Source organism: Schistocerca piceifrons, chromosome 4, assembly GCF_021461385.2.
Source record: "Schistocerca piceifrons isolate TAMUIC-IGC-003096 chromosome 4, iqSchPice1.1, whole genome shotgun sequence".
In the NCBI taxonomy this organism is placed as follows: Eukaryota; Metazoa; Arthropoda; class Insecta; order Orthoptera; family Acrididae; genus Schistocerca; species Schistocerca piceifrons.
The window spans coordinates 433,589,843-433,609,776 of record NC_060141.1 but is presented as its reverse complement, the minus strand read 5'-3'; the positions used below and the strand labels follow the sequence as shown (position 1 = coordinate 433,609,776).

Sequence of the window (19,934 nt, the reverse complement as noted above, 5' to 3'; positions counted from 1 at the left end):
TAGCAGGGGCATTAGCCATAGCTAAAGGAAGGCGCAAATATTGATAGGAACCAAAAGTAGTACTCAAAATCAGAACTCACCGAGACTCTTCATCTACAGGGACGTGCAGATGTGCTACAGACAAATCAGTATTAGAAAGGTACTGGCCACCCAATATGCCACCAGTTCCTCATGGAGTGAGAGAGGGTGCATATCCACAATTAACTGCATGGTGACAGTTGTACTTAAGTTGCCACAGTGACGAAGTTTTCCCAGTGGCGTCCAGTTCTGCTTTCACCTGATCTTTCAGAGTGACATGAACAGGATGCGCATGACAAAAATGAGGCCGAGCCATGGATTTCAAAGAAATATGAGCAGAAAAATTTGTTGCACATTCTGTACCTTCTGAAAACAAGTCCAAACACTCCTCACAAAGTGTTTCAAATTGAGAAAATGGTACCTGATTGAACATAAAGTGAACTGCTCCAGTGATAGAAAATCCAAATGCCTGAAATGCATCCATCCGAAACAAGTTCTCAACCCAGGCATCAGCAACCATCAAAAATGTAATGGAACAAACAACTGACTTGTAAGAGACAGCAGCCTAAACTCACATACATTTGAGAATTCGGTATCACTGCAGCACCTTTGTTGACTTGTTGCCAAAGCGCTTGGTGTAAAACAATTAACTTGATAAACAAGTTGAGAGAAGTCAAAAGCACTGGAGTCACACAGTTCACTTTCACATTCATATACTGAGCAATCTTTGGTGAATGACACATGGAAGGTGATGTGGTCTTTCTTCTGCCAAGCATTACAATTAGCCCAGCATTTATGATATGCCTAACATTCGTGCTGGACAAAACAGAAAGGTAAGACAGAAACAGAGAATGCTGACACTGTTGTTGTGGCAATCGCGGCTGCTTGGCTCAATCTTGGTCAGCTCATCTCTGGACTCACATGTTCACCAATGCCACTTCCTCATGCAGGCTGTCTGTTTTCCTAGTGGGCACATCTTGAGACCACTGCCACATTACCTCATGCTTCAGTTTGGTCACCCACTTCCTGAGAAGCTTCAAAAGATTATGCTGTTTGCAAAACTTCTGCAAACAGGGAGGTTTTCACAGAGTAAAGCCTTCTTGCGCACTTCCTTGTCCAGAGCTAAACAGATAATTGCATTGCACTTTATAGAGTCTGCTTAAGAGCCACTATGGCCATCAGCCACAAATAGACACTTGTGGCTAAGGCTGTGAAGTTCAGCTGTCCAGGCCATGTATGACTGGTTACGTTTCTTGCAGTATCAGTAGAATTACTCACACTGCTGTGACGTGTGTTCGTTTGTGATACTAGTTGGACAATAAACTGCATGTGCGATCAAAAGTAAGAGCCATTGGTTCATGTAAAGGAGCAAGCTGACACAGTAATTGATACACCTTAGGTGGAATCTATGAGAGGAAGAAAGCTTTGCACAAAGTCGAGTTTGTCACCCCAAGAGCCAAAAAGTGCTCTCTCAGTCTTTTTTTGTAAGCTTCCCAATCCTCCTCTGAATCATCATACAGAGGAAAAGGGGGTGGGTAGACCAGTGAAACAAGTCCCTGTCACAGCCAAACTAAGCTGTTCAGTCAGGGCCAGTTGCACAGTGTCCATAATGAATAAATCTGATGAAACGGTACTTAAAGATTACACTCGCGGAAACCATCCCGTCCTTGTCACCGATTGTATAGTAACCAAGTAATACACAAACCCACTGAAGTCACACAAATATCGCTTTATTCATAACTTGTGAACAATAACGGGAAAGCCTCATGGTGACTTGTAATTCCCTTTGTTCATACTCCGTCTTCTCGTGATAGTTCCATGTGACAGTTCCGTGACATGTTCATCTCGCACGCATTACCACCACTGTTAGGTCTGACCAAGTGAGGTGGCACAGTTGTAAGGCACTATTCGTGCATTTAGGAAGACGATGGTTCAAATCCCCACCCAGCCATCCTGATTTAGTTCTATCGTGGTTTCTCCAGGCTACTTAAGATGAATGCTGGGATGGTTTCCTTCAAAAGGACTTCACCAATTTCCATCCCTATTATTTTTTAATTCAAACTTATGCTCTCTAATACCGACTGGCATGTCAATATGTATAAAGTAGTTTCCCTCTCATTGATGCTTCTGTCTGCTTACATTTTCTTTTTAGAGAAAGTAATTGTTACAAAAGACATAGGAAAAGCATGCCAAATGTTGAAAAGCAACTGAGTCAGTTGAAAACAAATAAGGCACTAGTTCAGTTTTATAAAGAGTATTGTTTGGCACTGGCCTTTTCTTACTTCACATTTCAAAGAATATCTCACACAGCGAAGAGTCCTAAGCAGCTGGAAAAATCATAGGTTATTCCTGCATGTAAGAAGAGAAAATAGTGAATACGCAAAATTATAGAACAATACATAAAATAAGAAAAAAGCAACCACTCACCTATAGCATACTGATGTGTGGCACATAGACACACTTGACAGAAAATCATTTTCACTAGCTTTCAAGCTCTAGCTCATTTTCTAATAGAAAGTACACACATTCACACACACAGAAACCCAAATGCACGCTACTGAGGCAACACTGATTATTAATTATGGACAGCAGTTGCCTGACTGATGGATGCGGGGAGAGGGGACAGGAGGACACATTAGGCAAGGTGGACATATGAGGGTAGTGTGAGGCAGGGGCAGGAAATATAGACGACTCACCAGCTGCACAACTATGTGAAAGGAATTCTAAGGGGGTAGAGCATATAACAAATACAGGAGGAGGAAGATTGGGTGAGGGTGGTGGAGATGCAGAGGGAGACAGGAAAGTGAGAGAAAAGGGACGAGGGGTGGAAACAGAGAAGATAGATAGAGATATAGAGACAGAAAATGCCCTGCTCCCAATCTTGCATCACTTGTGTCATTCCCTTGTGGACCACCTTGGTGCAAGACCTGTTCCACACACCCTTGCACTGCCCCTACCGGAGCCTAGTGACAGGCATTTCCTGTGCTACAAAAGTAAGGGCCATGTATGAAAGCCACGTGTTATATATCAGCTATGCTGCAGGTACTGTGCAGCATTCTATGTGGGCATGGTAGGCAACTAGTTGTGTAGTAAAATGAAGGGCCACTGCCAGACTGTGACCAAACACAAACTTGACCACCCAGTTGCCGAACATGTTGCACACCACAACTCAGATGACTTCGAAGCTGCTTCACTATGTGTGTCATTTGAATTCGTAAGTTTCTCTGAGCTATGCAGGTGGAAATTGTCCCTCCAACACAGCCTGTGTTTCTTCGCCACACACCCCACTGACGACAGCCAACCAAAATCCCACTCAGAACCATATTTAAAACAGTTCCAGTCTCCATTCAACTGTGATTATTCTTCCCTTCCACTTAATCATCCCCTGGTAATCTTTCAAGACTTCTTCTGTTTTATTTTGGCCCTGCCTTCCTTCCCTAAACCGCTCCCCAGTGAACCCAGCATTGCTCCTATAGAACACACAGCTGTCCATGAACTGAAAACCCATTCAGATGTTATCACCCTTCCCATGAAAAAAGGCTCGACCACCGTGGTCATGAATTGCAGTGACTGTCTGAGGTCTCCGCCAACTTTTCAGACACTTCTCTGTACAAACCTTACTGCCATGATCCCCTCTCAGAAGTCCAACAAGACCTCAAGCAGCTCCTCAAGGCCTTAGGTTCGTCCCAAACCTCCTCACACCAATAACTTGCCTATTATCTACTTCCCAAACCCCACAAGTCTCCCTGCTATTTTTCCCATTGCGGCTGGTTACAATGTTCCCACAGAACGAACCTCTGCCTCTGCTGCACCATACCTCCAAACTGTTGCCCATAACCTCCCATCCTACATACAAGACACCACTCACTTCCTCCATCTCTTTTCCACACTTTCTGCCCCATTACCACCAGACTCCTTGTTGGCCACTGTCGATGTGATGTCCTTGTACACCAACATTCCCTATGCCCATGACCTTAAAGCTGTGGGAATGCTACCTTTCCCTGCATCCTCCTGATAAACCAAACATACCACTTCTTTTCTTATTTTCATGGCCAACCACATTCTGACCCACTTTTATTTTCTTTTGACGGCCAAATCAGTAAACAAAACCATGGTACTGTCATGGGTATTCGCATGGCAGTATCTTGTGTCTACTTATTTATCGACCATTTGGGAGATTCTAAAACCCCACGTCTGGTTCAGATTTATTGATGACATTTTCATGATCTAGCCTCATGGCAAGGACAATCTTTGTTCTTTCCTCCATAACCTTGACATCTACTCCCAAATCAGCTTCACCTTGTCCTTTTCAACTCAGCACGATGCTAATTTCCATCTCTCAAATGGCTTGACAAAAATGTCTATTCATATCAAATGCACCAACCACCAATAATATCACCACTTTGACAGCTGTCACATTTTCCGTATCCAAAAGTCCCTTCCTTGCAGCCTCCCCACCCGTAGATGCTGTATCTGCAGTTGTTGAAATATACCAGTAACTTACCGGAGCCTTTGTTGACAAAGAATATCCTGTCCATCTCATCCATAAACAGATCTTCCGTGCCATCGCCTCCTCTGAAACCAATAAACCTGTTAATTATCAGCTGGCCAGCACTCCTCCGACCACCTAGCATTGTCCTGGCCTTGAAACTTCCAACCAACCACATCCTTCAGCTACCTTTAGTCATGCCCTGAGATGAGGGACATCCAAACCACGTCACCCAAAGTAATGTTTCACTGCCGAGCCAGCCTACAGAATATCCTTGGCCATTCGTATTCCAGTCCTGCTCCCAGACTTGCTCCCCATGGGTCTATTCCCTTGTGGATGACCCTGATGCAAAACCTGTCTCATACACCCACTCACCATGTCCTACCGCAATCCAATTACAAGCATTTCCTATCCTGTAGAAGCCAGGACCATTTGTGAAAGCAGCCACGTTTTATATCTATTGTACAGCGTTCTATGTGGGTGTGAGAAGTAACCAACCATTTACTCGCATGAATGGCCAACGCCAAACTGTTAACCTGTTTCCCACTGTCTCGCCTTACCTTTTCCTTTTCCTCTTCTGTCATTGTCCATACTTTTTCTCCATCCATGTCATGTACTGTCTTCTCCCTCCGCTCTTCCCCTTCCCCCTCCTCCCCCCACCCCACCCCCTCTTTCTGTATCTCTTAATCTTTTACATGCTATACCTCTCAAAACTCATTATGTAATGTTGTGCAACCACTGAGTCATCTGGCTTTCTCAATTCTGCCTCGCACTACCCTATTATGCCCTCTTTGCCTCGTACATCCTTCCCTATCCCTTCCCCTCATTCAGTCCCACCTCCCACACATACATAATCCCAGGCAACCACTCTCAGTAATTGATGTTGCCACAGTAGAGTGTGTTTGGGTGTCTTTGTGCCTGTGTGTGTGAATGTGTGAACTTTCTACTAGAAAAAAAGCCAGAGTTTGAAAGCTAACAAACACTGATTTCTGTTAAATGTGTGTGTGCACCTCTCATCAGTCTGATGTAGGTTACTGGTTACTTTCCCTTATATTATGTGTTATCCCACCTAGGAATTTCGATTTTGTTATATGAAAGTATAGAACAGTATTCTTCGCATCATTCTGCTACAGAGCCCTTAATTGTATTCAAAGCTTAAATGCAGTGAGTTTCCTAGTAAGAGAATAGCTTCTCTTCGCAACTCAACATGGATTTGGAAAGCATTGCATATGCAAAACACTGCTCACCCATTTTACCCACACAATTTTGTGAAACATGGATCAAAGTCAGGAGAACCCCCGGGTACTGTGATAGCACATAGATCATCTGTCAAAAAGGGTGGACAGCAATCTGTGACTATTTACCGATGATGCCATTGTTTATTTTGAAGTGTCATCATTGAATAACAGTACATATAGTCAAGAAGACTTTAAAAGAAGTTCCATTTAGTGCAGCCAATGGCTTCTTGCTTTAAATGTGGATAGATGAAAGTTGACATGTTTGGGTAGGTGAGACATTACCGTAATGTTCAAATATAGTGCTAATGGTATGCTCTTAGGCTCAGAGACAGTGATTAAATATCTAAGCATAATGTTGCGAAATATCTGGAAATGATTGGTTGGTTGGTTGTTTGGGGAAGGAGACCAGACAGCGTGGTCATCGGTCTCATCGGATTAGGGAAGGAAGTCAGCCGTGCCCTTTCAGAGGAACCATCCCGGCATTTGCCTGGAATGATTTAGGGAAATCACGGAAAACCTAAATCAGGATGGCCGGACGCGGGATTGAACCGTCGTCCTCCCGAATGCGAGTCCAGTGTCTAAACACTGCGCCACCTCGCTCGGTCTGGAAATGAAACTAGTATATTAAAAGAGTTGTAGTGTTATGAAAAGGATGCAAATATTTTAATACATTACTCTACAAGTAAAACTAATGAAAAAAGTTCATATAAACATAGGTCCAAAATGTTTATTTATGGAGTTACCGCTAATAAAAGATTGGCAAGAAATTAGCAACTTCGCTAATATGAAGTAATTGCAAAACTATGAAGTTAAAATAAAGCATGGTTTCCATTTATTTTGTTGTTACTGATGTGAATCTAATGAAACATGTCTTAGATGTGTATCTGCAGTAGTTTTCCAGAACATCCAGAGAAGCAAAGAAGCAATTTCGTAAAATGTTTAATTTATTAACTACTTGGCCCAATTTGTTAATTCCAGACAATTTCACAAAGTTTTCAACAGAAGTTGTAGAGAATTTAATTTTGGAAAAATGATGGTAATAACGTTAACTGAAACTGTATAAATGGTTAATATAATCTGCTTTTATTAATACCAAAGCACACGTGAATTCATGTTAAACCGAAAAAACAAAGCTCAGTGTTAAGGAAGTTGTACAGTATACATACAATTTCACAATACATTCACAGTGAATGTTCAAAAATGTCTCCACCAAGTTCAGTGCATTTAGTTGCATGTGTATGAACAGATTTTTTTGCTCATTTCAGGGGATGGTTGTTAATTTTGTCTACTGCATTCATAATGCAAGCTAGTAATGCCTCACATGTACTGACTTTGTCCTCATAAACTATGTCTTTCATCCATCCCCATACACAAAAGTCCATTGGTGTTAAATGGGGCGCTCTGGGTGGCCACAGACATGTAGCACCACGATCAATCCATTTCTGGAGAAAATGTTCATTTAAATATGTAGTAACAATGTTGATGAAATATGGAGGTGCGCCGTCATGTTGAAAATACATTTGCAGTCGCGTAGCAAGTGGAACATCTTAGAGCAAGCAGGGCATATCTTCTTGAAGGTATTGTATGTATCTCTCGCCAGTGCCAGTTAGATGTCTTGGGAAAATGAATGGTCCAGTAAATTGTGTGTTGATCGTACCACACCACACATTTACGCTAAATCGCTAATGGAAATTGCATTGCACTGTTGCATGTGGGTTTGCTTCAGACCATATGTGCTCTTTATGTAAATTGTTTACATCATCTCGAGTAAACTGTGCCTCGTCAGTAAATAAAATGTATTTGTGTAACTGCCGATTAGTATTTAACCAGTTGCACAACTCCAAGCGAAGGGCAGGATCTCCCAGGTGTAAATGATGCAATTTTTGCCTAAGGCAAGGATACAGATTATTATACTTCAGTGCACGCCATACCTTAGAGACACGTCGTGTACTGGTACCCGGGCTACGTTGAACAGCATCCATAATATCCTCATCATCGTCTTCATGTATTGAGTGCTTGTACTGATTACAAACAGTAGGTAGAGAACCTGTCTCCCGTAACATTCGAAATACTCCACTAATGGTTTATGCGTTCGGAATCCTCTGAGTTGGATAACGTACACGATATTCGTTAACTGCAGCCGTAGCATTACCATCACATTTGCCATAAATAAACACCATATCAGCATATTGCTCTGTTGTAAATTTGAAAGGCATCCCTGTTTCATAAATAATCTACAAACTACAACAGTTACTATGTGATTTCACTTAAATACACTGTTGTTATTATATTCTTTCACTGAACAGTACAGAAAAATAACTCATTTCTAGGTTAGGAAATGACTGAAGCAACTCACTAACGGTTGCCAACAATGACATAAACATTTCTACACTCTTTATGGAAAGTAAACAAATTTACTTATCTAATAATCTTTGCTTCTCTGGATGTTCTGTAAAACTATTCAGATAAATGGAAATCGTGCTTTACTTGAACCTCGTACAGTTTTGTGATGGCTTCATATTAGCAAAGTTGCTAAATTTCAGCCAAAATCTTTTACTAGCTAATACTCCATAACAATACATTTGCGGACCTTTGTTTATATGAACTTTTTTCTTTAGTTTTACTTGTAGAATAACATATTAAAATATTCGCATATCTTCATGAATCAGCCTGTATAGCAGAGATGTAAAGTTACAGATAGGCACAACAACAAGACTGTCAGACAAGTAAGCTTTCGGCCAACAAGGCCTTCATTGGAATTACACAACATAAACACACGCTCTCATGCAAATGCGACACACACACACACACACACACACACACACACACACACACGGCTGCTGTGGCCAGAGACATTCTGGCATCGGCAGACAGAGACTGTGGTCATGCATGTGTGAGTTGCGTTTGTGTGTGTGTGTGTGTGTGTGTGTGTTGTTTAATTCCGATGAATTCAGTTTTAGCCAAAAGCTTACTTGTTTGACAGTCTTTTTGTTGTGCCTATCTGTGAGTCAACATCTCCGCTATATGGTGAGTAGCAATTTATTCTGTTCATAGTATTGTCATTATTCCATCCTGGATTTTCCATTGTTAGATGAGTTGTAAGAAGATTTAATGGGAGAATTCTGGGGAAATATAGTACACATATGAAAGTGACCATGTGCAAACCAATTGCGCAGCCCATTCTTGAGTACTCTTAAGTGCTTGGAATGGGGCTCCCACCAGATTGTACTAAAGGGAGACATAAAAGCAATTCAAAGACGTGCTGCTAGATAGATGTGTTGTCCAGTTGTTTGGTCAGTGTGAGAATAGTACAAATATGCTCTTTGAACTTTGATGGGACTGCTGGAGGGAGAGAGACCTTTTTTATGTGGAATGGTGCTCAGGAAATTTAGCAAACCACAATGTGGAACTAATTGCAGAATGATCATACTAATTCTAACATTTATTTCAACTAACAACTATAAGGACAAAATTAGGGAGATTTGGGCTCATACAGGGAATAGAGACAATCGTTTTTCCCTCATTCTATTCGCAGATGTAACAAGAGATGTAACAAGAGATTGGTACAAAGTACAGTCTGTCATAACACTGTGCAATGGCTTGCAGAATGTGTATGTTGACGAAAATGAGAAAATTAATTAAGAAAGAATATCAGTAGATGATAATAGAAGGAGAATATTTAACAGTATTATGAAAAGGAAAGTTGCTACTCACCATATAGCAGAGATGCTGAGTCGTAGATGGGCACAACAAAAAGACTGGCACGAATAAATCTTTCTGCCACTAAGGGCTAATATTTGAACAGACAGAGGTAGAAGGAACTGACACAAACAAAACTCTTAAAGTTAAAAATTAAGAACTGGTTCTGCTACCAGTAAAGATTCTCTCTCTTTTTGTTGACAACTTGTTCTGACTTAAAATACTGAACACTACTCCAATGTGAGGTGACTGCAATGAAATTCATTCAGGTTATGATAGTTTACAGTTTACACCAGATGGATTCATGACCACTTATGTCATAAAGGAGATGGGCTGTTCACATTGGGTGATCACATGCATTACCTGACCTGTTTCGTTGTAACACAAAACATGTCCCGTTCACACACACATTTTGCCACCGCCATACAATAAGTTGCTGTTTCATATGGCATCAACATTGGTTGTCACCTTCGGTGCTTCTGCTGGTTCCCTTCACAGTTTTACATGTATGTAACATTATAGGCTGTTTTTTAAATTATATTATTAAGTTTCTTCCCTTCTACTTTGTCCCATAGATTTCAAATACTTTATCATATTTTCATTCTGAATAATATTGAAATTTTACCTTCCTTGAAACAAACACACACACACACACACACACACACACACACACACACACACACAGTGTACTATTATAGTCATATATACACTATGATGATTCAGACTTTAATACAACATAGTCAAATGTTCCCTTAAATCCTGACATGATGCCTTTTTCCCTTTGATATTTTGGTATATGTCATAAAAATGAACGTATGTTTTATTTTGACAGGTCCGTAATCTCTGCTACATGGTAAGTCGACGGGAGAAACTGTCAAGATCATTTTTTCGCATGCGTGAACAGACATTTCACAAGCAAGTTGCTGTTCTGAGTGATCCTTCATGCACTCTGAAGACAAAAGAGATGGCAGCAGTTCTGGAAGCAAACCATGCGCCCTCAATTTATGACCGTTTGTACTCGCATCTCCCATCATCTGCTACTGTACCAAATAGAAGCAGCACATCAGGTGGCTTACATTTGTCTGAGGGACCAGCAGCTTGTGCTGATTTTGAAGTTCTTCTGGCAAGAATTGCAGGCAATGCATCACCACCACCACCAGAACGCCCACCAGATGTTAATGGTCTACTAGTGAAGAAGACAACACCAACACAGTCTTCTGAAAACCCATACAAGCGGCTGTACTTCTTTAATGGTGCCCAGAGGCGACGTGCTGGAAGTGGTCCATACGGTGCCTCAAGGTGAGGTGTTGCTTTTATTTCTGTTATAACTTATAAATAAAAAACGTACTTTTGAATCATTTCAAAGTTTTAAAAATTGAATTTTCCAGTCATGATAAAGAAGGGTTTAAGCATAATTCAGTCCCCCTCCCCCATTTTTATTGTGCATAGGGAAATTTGTATCCAAAACTTCATCCATGTTTCGTATTCTTTTTCAGAATGCATGTAGTAGATTGCAAATTGAACTAATTAATTACATGAGTTTGATGATGACTTTTGTTTTGAAATCGCCAAGAAAAGTGGGAAATTTAGACTTGGCTCCTACTATAACACTCCTTAAGTAATGGTTGTGGAATGCAAGTAACTTATAATTTGTCCCATTAGGGGTTAGTGTACTACATAGCAATGTTTGGAGAATGTTTCTTGGCATTTGTGTGTATTTTGTTTTTCTTGTCTTTGTGAATGAATCTGATCCTTCTGATTTCAGCATCTTTACATAATGTGGACAACCTGATGTAGGCTATATGCGTTTCTCCAGCCTTTACCATCAGATTGGTTGCTTGACAGACTATGTGTCTTATTTGTTTGGGCTGGTCAGAAAGCAGCAGTCGACTTGATAGTGCGAGGCAGTAGACAATGACTAGCAGATGTCCCCCAGAGATTGTGTTCAAAACTTTTCCATGGTAAACGAAATGAGATACATATGAAAAATGACTGTGTGTGTGTGTGTGTGTGTGTGTGTGTGAGAGAGAGAGAGAGAGAGAGAGAGAGAGAGAGAGAGTGAGAGTGTGTGTGTGTGTGTGTGTGTGTGTGTAAGAGAGAGAGAGAGAGAGAATTTAAAAAAGGATCTCTTACATTGACGCTTTCTGGACAAAAAATGCAGACGTTCATGTAGCATTCTTGGAGTGAGTCGTCTGCAAATTTATTGATTTTCTGAAGCTGTCATTATCATTTCCTACCTTTGATTGTCATTAATTTGTCATTAACCTATCTACATAGTTTTGATAACATTTAGAGCTGTGGGACATGTTTCATTTTCCTAATGAGGGCCATGGTTCCACCAAAATAATCTAATATTGATAAGGTATATTGTTGAAATTTTGATACTCACTGATTTCATGCTTACTTTATGAAGTTTTCAATATACTTACATTATAGAATCATAATAATGTCCCTACATTATTATGATTCTGTAAAGTAAACCCACAGAAAATTACACTATCTCCACTTTGAAATTACACCTGTTGTAAATTTTAGTTCTTTCTTTTTTCTTATGATGGATACACAAGTTCCAAGAGAAATCTAGCAACTTCTCTGTATTTCAGATCTCTTTTCTGTAACAAAACCTTTATGACTCTTATTTTATCCACAAGTAATGAAATATTTGGTGTCTGGTTACTAGCTTCTCCAGTATTTGGACTGGTCTTCGGTGTTGAGTTGTTAAAATTGGTTCTTTTTGCAGTTTTTCTTGTATCCTTGTCACCATTGTAAAAAGTTGTTCACAACAAAATAATGGCCCTTACATATAGGTAGACATTATGTCAGCCACACTTCTGTGTAAATTGGAAAACTTGTACATGTATATGGATCAGAATAACAAAGTGATTGACGTCAAGCTGTTTACAGTACTGCTTCCATGGTAACAGCCAGTCAGAGGACATGTTTGGTCATGCCTTCTGTTCCATTAACCATCTCAAAATTCTCTACTACAGCTGCTATAGATAGTTACAGACGACCCATTTGCCCACTAACTTAACAGTTGTGATCTGCTTTGTTATGTGCCTTTATTTCTCTGTGCGACGAGCGTATTTTGCACTGCAGGATATCGGAAACTTGCAGCAGAAGTGCACAAGAAAGTGTGGTTGCAAAACAGAATGTTCAGCAGTCTCCTCACTTTTTGCATGCTCAGCCACATAATTTTGGTTGCTCGGTGTAAGAGGAGAGACGCAGCAGTGCAACACTGTTGCCTCTAATAAAGGTAGTCAAAAGAAGTGCGGACTGTTTGATGATTTATAAAAACACTGTCATGAAAGTTTGCAAAGAAAAATACTGTGCAGAACAGGAAGGACATGTCCATCTAATCTGTGGACATGGACACAAGGAGGACAGACTGAGTAACAAACTTGGACTCATTCCAGTAAGATGATGTGTGTTGCCACAATACACATATGCTACAAGAGAGAAAACATGTATAAAACTGTGTGTGCCTCTTTGTGAAGCAGAATTATTTACTGTCAGCAAGATTTCTTTGTTAATCCTTGTCCGAACCTTCGGTTTTGGCTAGAAAAAAATTTATGGATGCAAAATTGTAGTGGAGAGATGTGAGTGTTCCATGTTGCTGTCGACATTTAAGAGTCTTTATTAAAATGCTGTTTGAAGACATTGAGTGGTTCAATGAAACATAGATAAATGCCGGTCATTACATCAAAAAAGACTGGACTGATTATAGTATATGTGGATGTAGTGCTGTTCCCATGGGAAAGGGTGCAAGAATTGCTGCTTTGCAAGCTGGAGTTTAATTTGGTTTAGTGCAGGCCTGTCTCTCGGTTTACAATTTGAGGGAACCAAGCGATTACAACGAAGTGGATCACAGTAATTTTCTGAAGTTGTTCAAAAGGAAACAATTGGAAAACTTAAATGAGCTGTCTCTCATTGTTGTGGGTCATACCCAATTCCATTCAGTTTCCAAACATAAAGTTCCATTGATGGCAGCAACAAAAGTAGACATTGTTGAATGCTTGAAACACCACATTGTGTAAGTTCAGGAAGATCTATGCATGGTAGGCTCATGAACTAGTGAAATGAAATAAGCCACAGTTTCAACAATATGTTGTTGTTGAGACAGCTAAAGAATATGGTCACATGTTTCTTAGGCTCCCACCTTACCACGTCAGTGCCATCGAAATGATTTGGGTGCAGACAAACATTAAGTGACAACTAATAACAAAAGTTTCACTGTGGTAGAAATTCAAAAACTGTAGAAGAAACAGTAGTGCAAATAGAGCCAGAACAGTGCAGTAGTGGTGTACACCACACAGAATGGTTGTTGAAGAATCATGGAAAAGTGAAGTGAGTGTAGAAAGTAATATCAAAAATATAATTACGTCATCGGGAAATTCCAGTGACTCTTACACAGAGCAGAACACAGATAACAACAGTTTCAAGGAGGAAAGTGACTGTGAACTAAGTGGCATTTATCATTTGGCATAATTCTTCTTTCTTCAATGTTTGTGTTTCACATGTTGAGTGAATGGCATCTACCACATTTCCATAGCAAATCTTGTCTCTTTATTAAGGGGTACCCCTCTAAGCAAGTATGACCTACTTTATGCACACTGCAGTTATTGGTAAGTACTTAAGCAGTTTGTATTTTTTTAATGTTGTTAGTTAATTTATTTTTTTAAAAAAAAAGGTCGTGTGACTAGGGCCTCCCATCGGGTAGACCGTTCACTGGGTGCACGTCTTTCGATTTGCCGCCACTTCAACGACTTGCGCGTCAAAGTTAATTTGTTTACATTAGGAATTCAGATTAATTTTAGCATCCCTTTTATATTGAACACACCAATTGAATGTGAATCATTTTGATTATTATAAACGACAGTCCATGTCCTTTTTGTTTTGTTGAGATATGTAAATAATAGGAACACACACTGTGGAAGGTGGGTAATGGGGAGAGTGGGGGATCATGCCAGGAGGGTAAAGTTGATCATCAATATTCCTTTACTGTCACAAAAAACAGTTGCCATCACTTTTCAGGGATAGGTAAACAAGAGTGGCACCGTTCATGTGATTGATGTTTTGTTTTGGGCGTGAAATGAAATATGTGATACACCAAGTTTTCAGTCAAATTTTTTTCACGTGAGCTAGCAGAAATCTCAGGAACCCAAAGAGTCAGTTCACATATAGTGATTTTTCAATCTTCGAGCAGTAGTTGCTCAAACTCTCAATGATCTTGTCTGAAACGGACACTCTTCTGCTCCAGTTTTCATTGTTAATGTCCGTGTGATCAGGAGTGAGCTCCCTACACCATTTGTGGACATGTTGAATGGGCATACACTTTTTGCCTTAAACTTCACATAATTTGTGATGAACGTCAAGAGGCAGAACCCCTTTTGCAATTAAAAACTGAGTAACTGCACGGATTTCACGCTTGGCAGTAGTGGCTTCTTCCAAAAGTCGCCAGTACTGCTACCTTCACTATGAAGTCCAAGTTATATCCCAACTGCACAAACTGACCATCTATGCCTGGAATGACAATGGAGCATTATGGATAAAGTATTGCCACATCTCAGATGTACTGGATAATTAAAAGATGTGCATGTAACAAAACAGGGCTGCCAAGTCGGCAGCTTATCTGTGTCTGCTTGGCAGATGAGTTGCAGGTGCTCAAGTGTGATGTACCTGATGGGGCAAATTTGGAACAGCATGATATACAACATTCAAAATTCTATTAAGAATTGGGACAAATTAACCAGCACAAGGAGCAATCTACCTTAGCTGTAATAAGCAAAGATAATGGAGTCAAAATTTTAAGTACTGGAATAAAATGCTGTGGCAACAGACAACTGTGCTTATGTCACATTTGACATATTCCTTCTTACCATAAAGGAGTGCTTAAAAATGTTTAAGAATTTTGAATTAAAAATAAAACTGATAAAGACACATTGAGAGGAATGACAGAATTCTGCTATTCAGGAAGAAAGATTTCACAACATAGCTGAAGCAAGGGGGTCACCACAAAGAGATAGGTGCAGTGCAACCGGTAGGGAGGGAGAGAGTAGCTAGATAAAATGGGCACATTGGTGCTACAGCAGAAGGATGTCATAAATTAAGTAGGCCGAGGCAGTGGGAAAAAGGAAATGGGGAAAGAAATCCATGGTAATCATCCCCAAGAGAAATGATAGATTACAAGAGCATTTGTCAACTAATCCAGAAATAATTAAATTGGCATTGGAAAGAGTAGCATAAGGACACAGTATGTGGACAGCTTAAGTTTAGAATGTATAAAGCAGTGTTGGTCTAGGATGTTGTGTATAGTTAGATATTCGACAATGAAAAGTTTACACAAATAGGAAGAGGTGAAGGGTGTAATCAGACAAGTAAAGACAATGAGGACTAGTGACAATAAGTCTACCATTTCTGCTATTCTGTGTCCTCTGAATCCATTGTGTCCTCCTCCATCTCATACTGTTGTTACCCTGCTAGAATTAAATTCTTTTCTTTATATTAAACATGTATGACATACACACTGCAAATTTTCATACTCTTGCCCGTTTCAGTGTGATCTTTGCTTTTGAGGTACGTATTTTTACTTTTAGCAGCTCTCATGTATTAGATTTAACATTATCTTTACTACACCGCTTTAACTTTCCCATTGTACTTTCCATCTGTCATTGACTCATAACTAATTGCCCTTTGTTTTATTTAATTAGCAATCAGCAACTATTTTGTATCAAATGAATATTCAGGCATGGGAATATACATCATATTTATAACAGTTCTTCAAATGTAGTTGATGAGAGCAAGCTCTTCCACTAAAAAATTGTGTGTTATTAACTTTCTCAGCAAATTCTATTTGAAACTAAAATAAGAAGGATATCTGAGGACATGCAACAACTCACAACAGATGAGTGCCTGTGTCAGCACCATTAAAAGGTCTGAAAATAACACTATCTTTTGAGCTTTCACTCCTTTCACTGTAATGTGTGCTCTCTCCACCCCCTCCCTGCCCCCCCCCCCCCCCAACACACACACACACACACTTAGAAATCTTCTACCCTCGCCAGTGCCATCTGTGATCCAACTGCAAGTGAATGGTTCATTTCCCCGGAGTTTACTTATTGTTTCCATCTTGAGATTTCCACCTCTTGTATTATTTAAAATTGATAAATGTTGCACTTAAAAACAAGTGGATAAAATAATAGTGTTTCCGTATTAGAATGACAAATATTACACTTTTTGATTTAATTTAATTTATTTATTTATTTATTTTCAGTGGCAGTGAAACAGAAGCGAAGGTGTCAGCATCTCGGCGGGCGAGTGGTGCCTCCAGTACTGAAGATGACGACAGGCAACGCCATAGGTATGCCAGATCTGCAAAACATAATCGTGTGTGCCTGTGTGAAGAGCGAACAAACCGTTATACGGATGGGAAGGATGTTAGCTTATTAGCAAACTTTGAAACAGGTTTGGTACTTAAATTTCTATAAATGAAGCACATTAATGTTTAAAATCTGTGTTACTTGTTACACTACTAGTCGAACTGTGTCATTTTGGTTCTTACTGAGTGATCACAGCAAAGACTTGGTGTTTAGTGCACTTACTCTCTATTGGATCTTTATCCTTTAGAATGGATTATTCGATTCTTCTACAAACTGTTGATAGTACGCCCATGCTTCACGACACACCTCCCTCATATAAACTAGATCTGATTTTTAAATGTTGACTAAAGATTTTTTATGTTTTACAACTATTACATTGCTTTCCCCTTCCTATGCCTGTTCGATATGTGGCTTCACAAACAGTTATCACAGCAGACAATAAATAGGCACCCAGAATAGGTGACAATTGTCTGACATACATTTTCTGTTTTATGAGAAGGCATATAGCACTCTGTAGGATGTTAACTACACACAGGGCACTCTGAAATGAGCAACATACAGAGGTTTTATGGTGTCATGGTATGGCCTTCCAAGTTTTGAAGAAATCACTATATTGTACACAATCAACAATTTACTGTTTTTTGTTTACTGTATTGTGCAATGTAATATAAAGCCAAGTTTGGTCGTTATATTAAAGTCAGTGCTTCAGTTCTATCAACACAAAAACATAGATATTGTGACAGGATTAAGTGTTCCAAGAAATATAATAATAATAATGACAGGAACATTAGATTGTGTAGTGCTACCAGCACTTACTAAGTACACAGTCACATGGTGAGAATAGGCTTGAGTAGTTTTATTAACACGAAATTACAGAAGGGAAAGAATCAGTTGTCATAGGTGGCTTGTCAATATACAGCAAGCAGAGAACAGAATAAGCATAAAATAAATAAGTTACAAGTCCAAGCAGTAAGTAATAAACATTAACACAGTGCTCCAAGCAACAGACACAAACTTGGCGGTTGATGCCATTCATTTGTCACCACATAGTCACACAAGTTGCACCACAACTGCATCACTGGGGAGCCTGAACAAAGCTAATACGTGTGACCCTAGCCATAGTCGTCGACATGTGCAGCAGTCGCTGCACAAGCCCCCTTGATGAAAGCGAAGCATAGCATGGAACTTATTCTCTGAACCAGGCCAGGAGCTGGGAAGTGGGCATGTCGTCCGGAACAGGTGGTGCATGTAGTTCTGTGTTGACATGTTGTGGTGCCAGGATTGGAAGATGGGGTCTCGTATCTGCCATGTGTACAGCTATTGACCACAAGGTGGGTGATGCCTCTTTGAAAATGTAAACGGGCTTCACACTACTATGAGACACGATGGTCTGTTTTCCATTCATAATCATGACCATCATTTGTGTGTGTGTGTGTGTGTGTGTGTGTGTGTGTGTGTGTGTGTGCGTGTGCGTGTGCGTGTGCGTGGTTTACATGTTCCCGTAACTTGCGAAGGAACTCCAGTTCGTCATCTATTTCGGACAGTAGGCTGATATCAGTTAACTCCCCTGGCGAACACAAACTCTTGGCATAAACCAATTCTGCTGCTTAGGCCTCTAATTCTGGTTTGTACACATGGCTCATAGACCCAGCAGGACTATGGGCAGTGCACGTGTCCAAGACATTCCACATTAGCGCAGCCTTCAGCATCCGTTTCACCATGCCATTGCTGGCCGGATGATAACTGGTCATCTTTGGATGGATATAGCCACAGAACTTCACCAACTGCGTCAACAAGTTTGACTCAAACTGTTGGCCCCTGTCAGTAGCAATATGGAGTGGACAGCCAAACCTCGCTAGCCACATCGTTGGGAAAGCAGTGGCTAGTGTTTCTCTGTGGATGATGCCTGGAGGTACTGCCTCAGGTCATCACATATATCTATCAATCATTGTGAATAATTAATGTTGGCCGTCCGACAGAGAAAGTTGTCCCACCAAATCAAGATAAATGTGGGTTAAGCATAAAGAAACATCTGGAGATTCTTTGATCAGGGAATGATGTGGTGAGTGATTTTGTGACGCTGGCAAACTCTCTTCCACTCACGGCAGTTTTTCTATTCCTAGCCACACAAACTGCTGAGATGCTAGCTTGAATGTCGACTGGACTTCAGGATAACAAAGATTATGTAAGACATCAAATGTTGGTCTGCAAAATGCAACGGTGACGAAAGGGCACACACTGCCATGTGACACCTCACAACACAGTTTCATGTTCTTGCCAGGCACATCAAGTGCCAAAATGTTATCATGCAATTTGATGTGCAACTTGGGATCTTCTTGTTGCACCTTGTCAAGTACCATCGTGTTCTCAGGTTGTGACATACTGGTAACTCTAGACAGTCCACAACCACATTAGTGATGCCCAGTACGCAGTGAATATCCGTAATGAACTGGCTAATGAATTCCAGGTGCATGAGCTGCTGCAGGGAACAAGTTTTGCTGTTTTTCTCAAAAGGGTATGTTAAGGGCTTGTCGTCAGTGTATATTACGAACTCCCTTGCCTCAATCTCTGGCCAGAAGTATTTGATTGCTTGATATATGGCTGAAAGTTCCTATCATGTGTGTTCAATCTTTGCTGGGAAGGTGACAGTTTGCACAGAAAATAAGCCAGTGGCTGCCACGCATTGTCCATCCATCGCTGGAGGGCTGCACCAATGGCTGACTTGACTGGCATCCACCACTACTGCCATTGTAGCATCAAGCTTAGGGTGCACCAGCAGTAATACTTGTGCTAGGATTTTTTTTTAGTCACTTCAAAACCCACATACATCTCCATGGTCCACTGTACCAGAGAACTGCTGTTAACCATTGGACCAGCTAGTGCTGCATTCGGTGGCGTATATTGTTCTGCAGTGCATGGTAAATACTAATGGTAAAGTTGAGCATTCCTAAGTATCTACATAGCTCCTTTATTGTAGGTGGCTTAGGTAGCTGTAATATGGATTCAGCCTTCTCAGTGAGTGGTAATGAGCCTTCTCAAGATATTCGATGATCTGTGAATTCCACTTCAGGTTGTCCAAACACACATTTTGCCGTGTTCAATAGCATGCAG

The 19,934-nt window shown here is 40.4% G+C and overlaps 1 protein-coding gene across 1 annotated transcript in view; it reads left to right on the top strand.

Annotated features, from left to right (window-relative positions):
• Positions 1–19,934, top strand: part of LOC124796459 (PHD finger protein rhinoceros) — a 242,748-nt gene that overhangs the window by 133,558 nt on the left and 89,256 nt on the right. The window contains exons 13-14 of the mRNA XM_047260682.1: positions 10,277–10,743; positions 16,718–16,804. Of these exons, the coding sequence (XP_047116638.1) occupies positions 10,277–10,743; positions 16,718–16,804 (554 nt within the window). The remainder of the gene's footprint in view (positions 1–10,276; positions 10,744–16,717; positions 16,805–19,934) is intronic.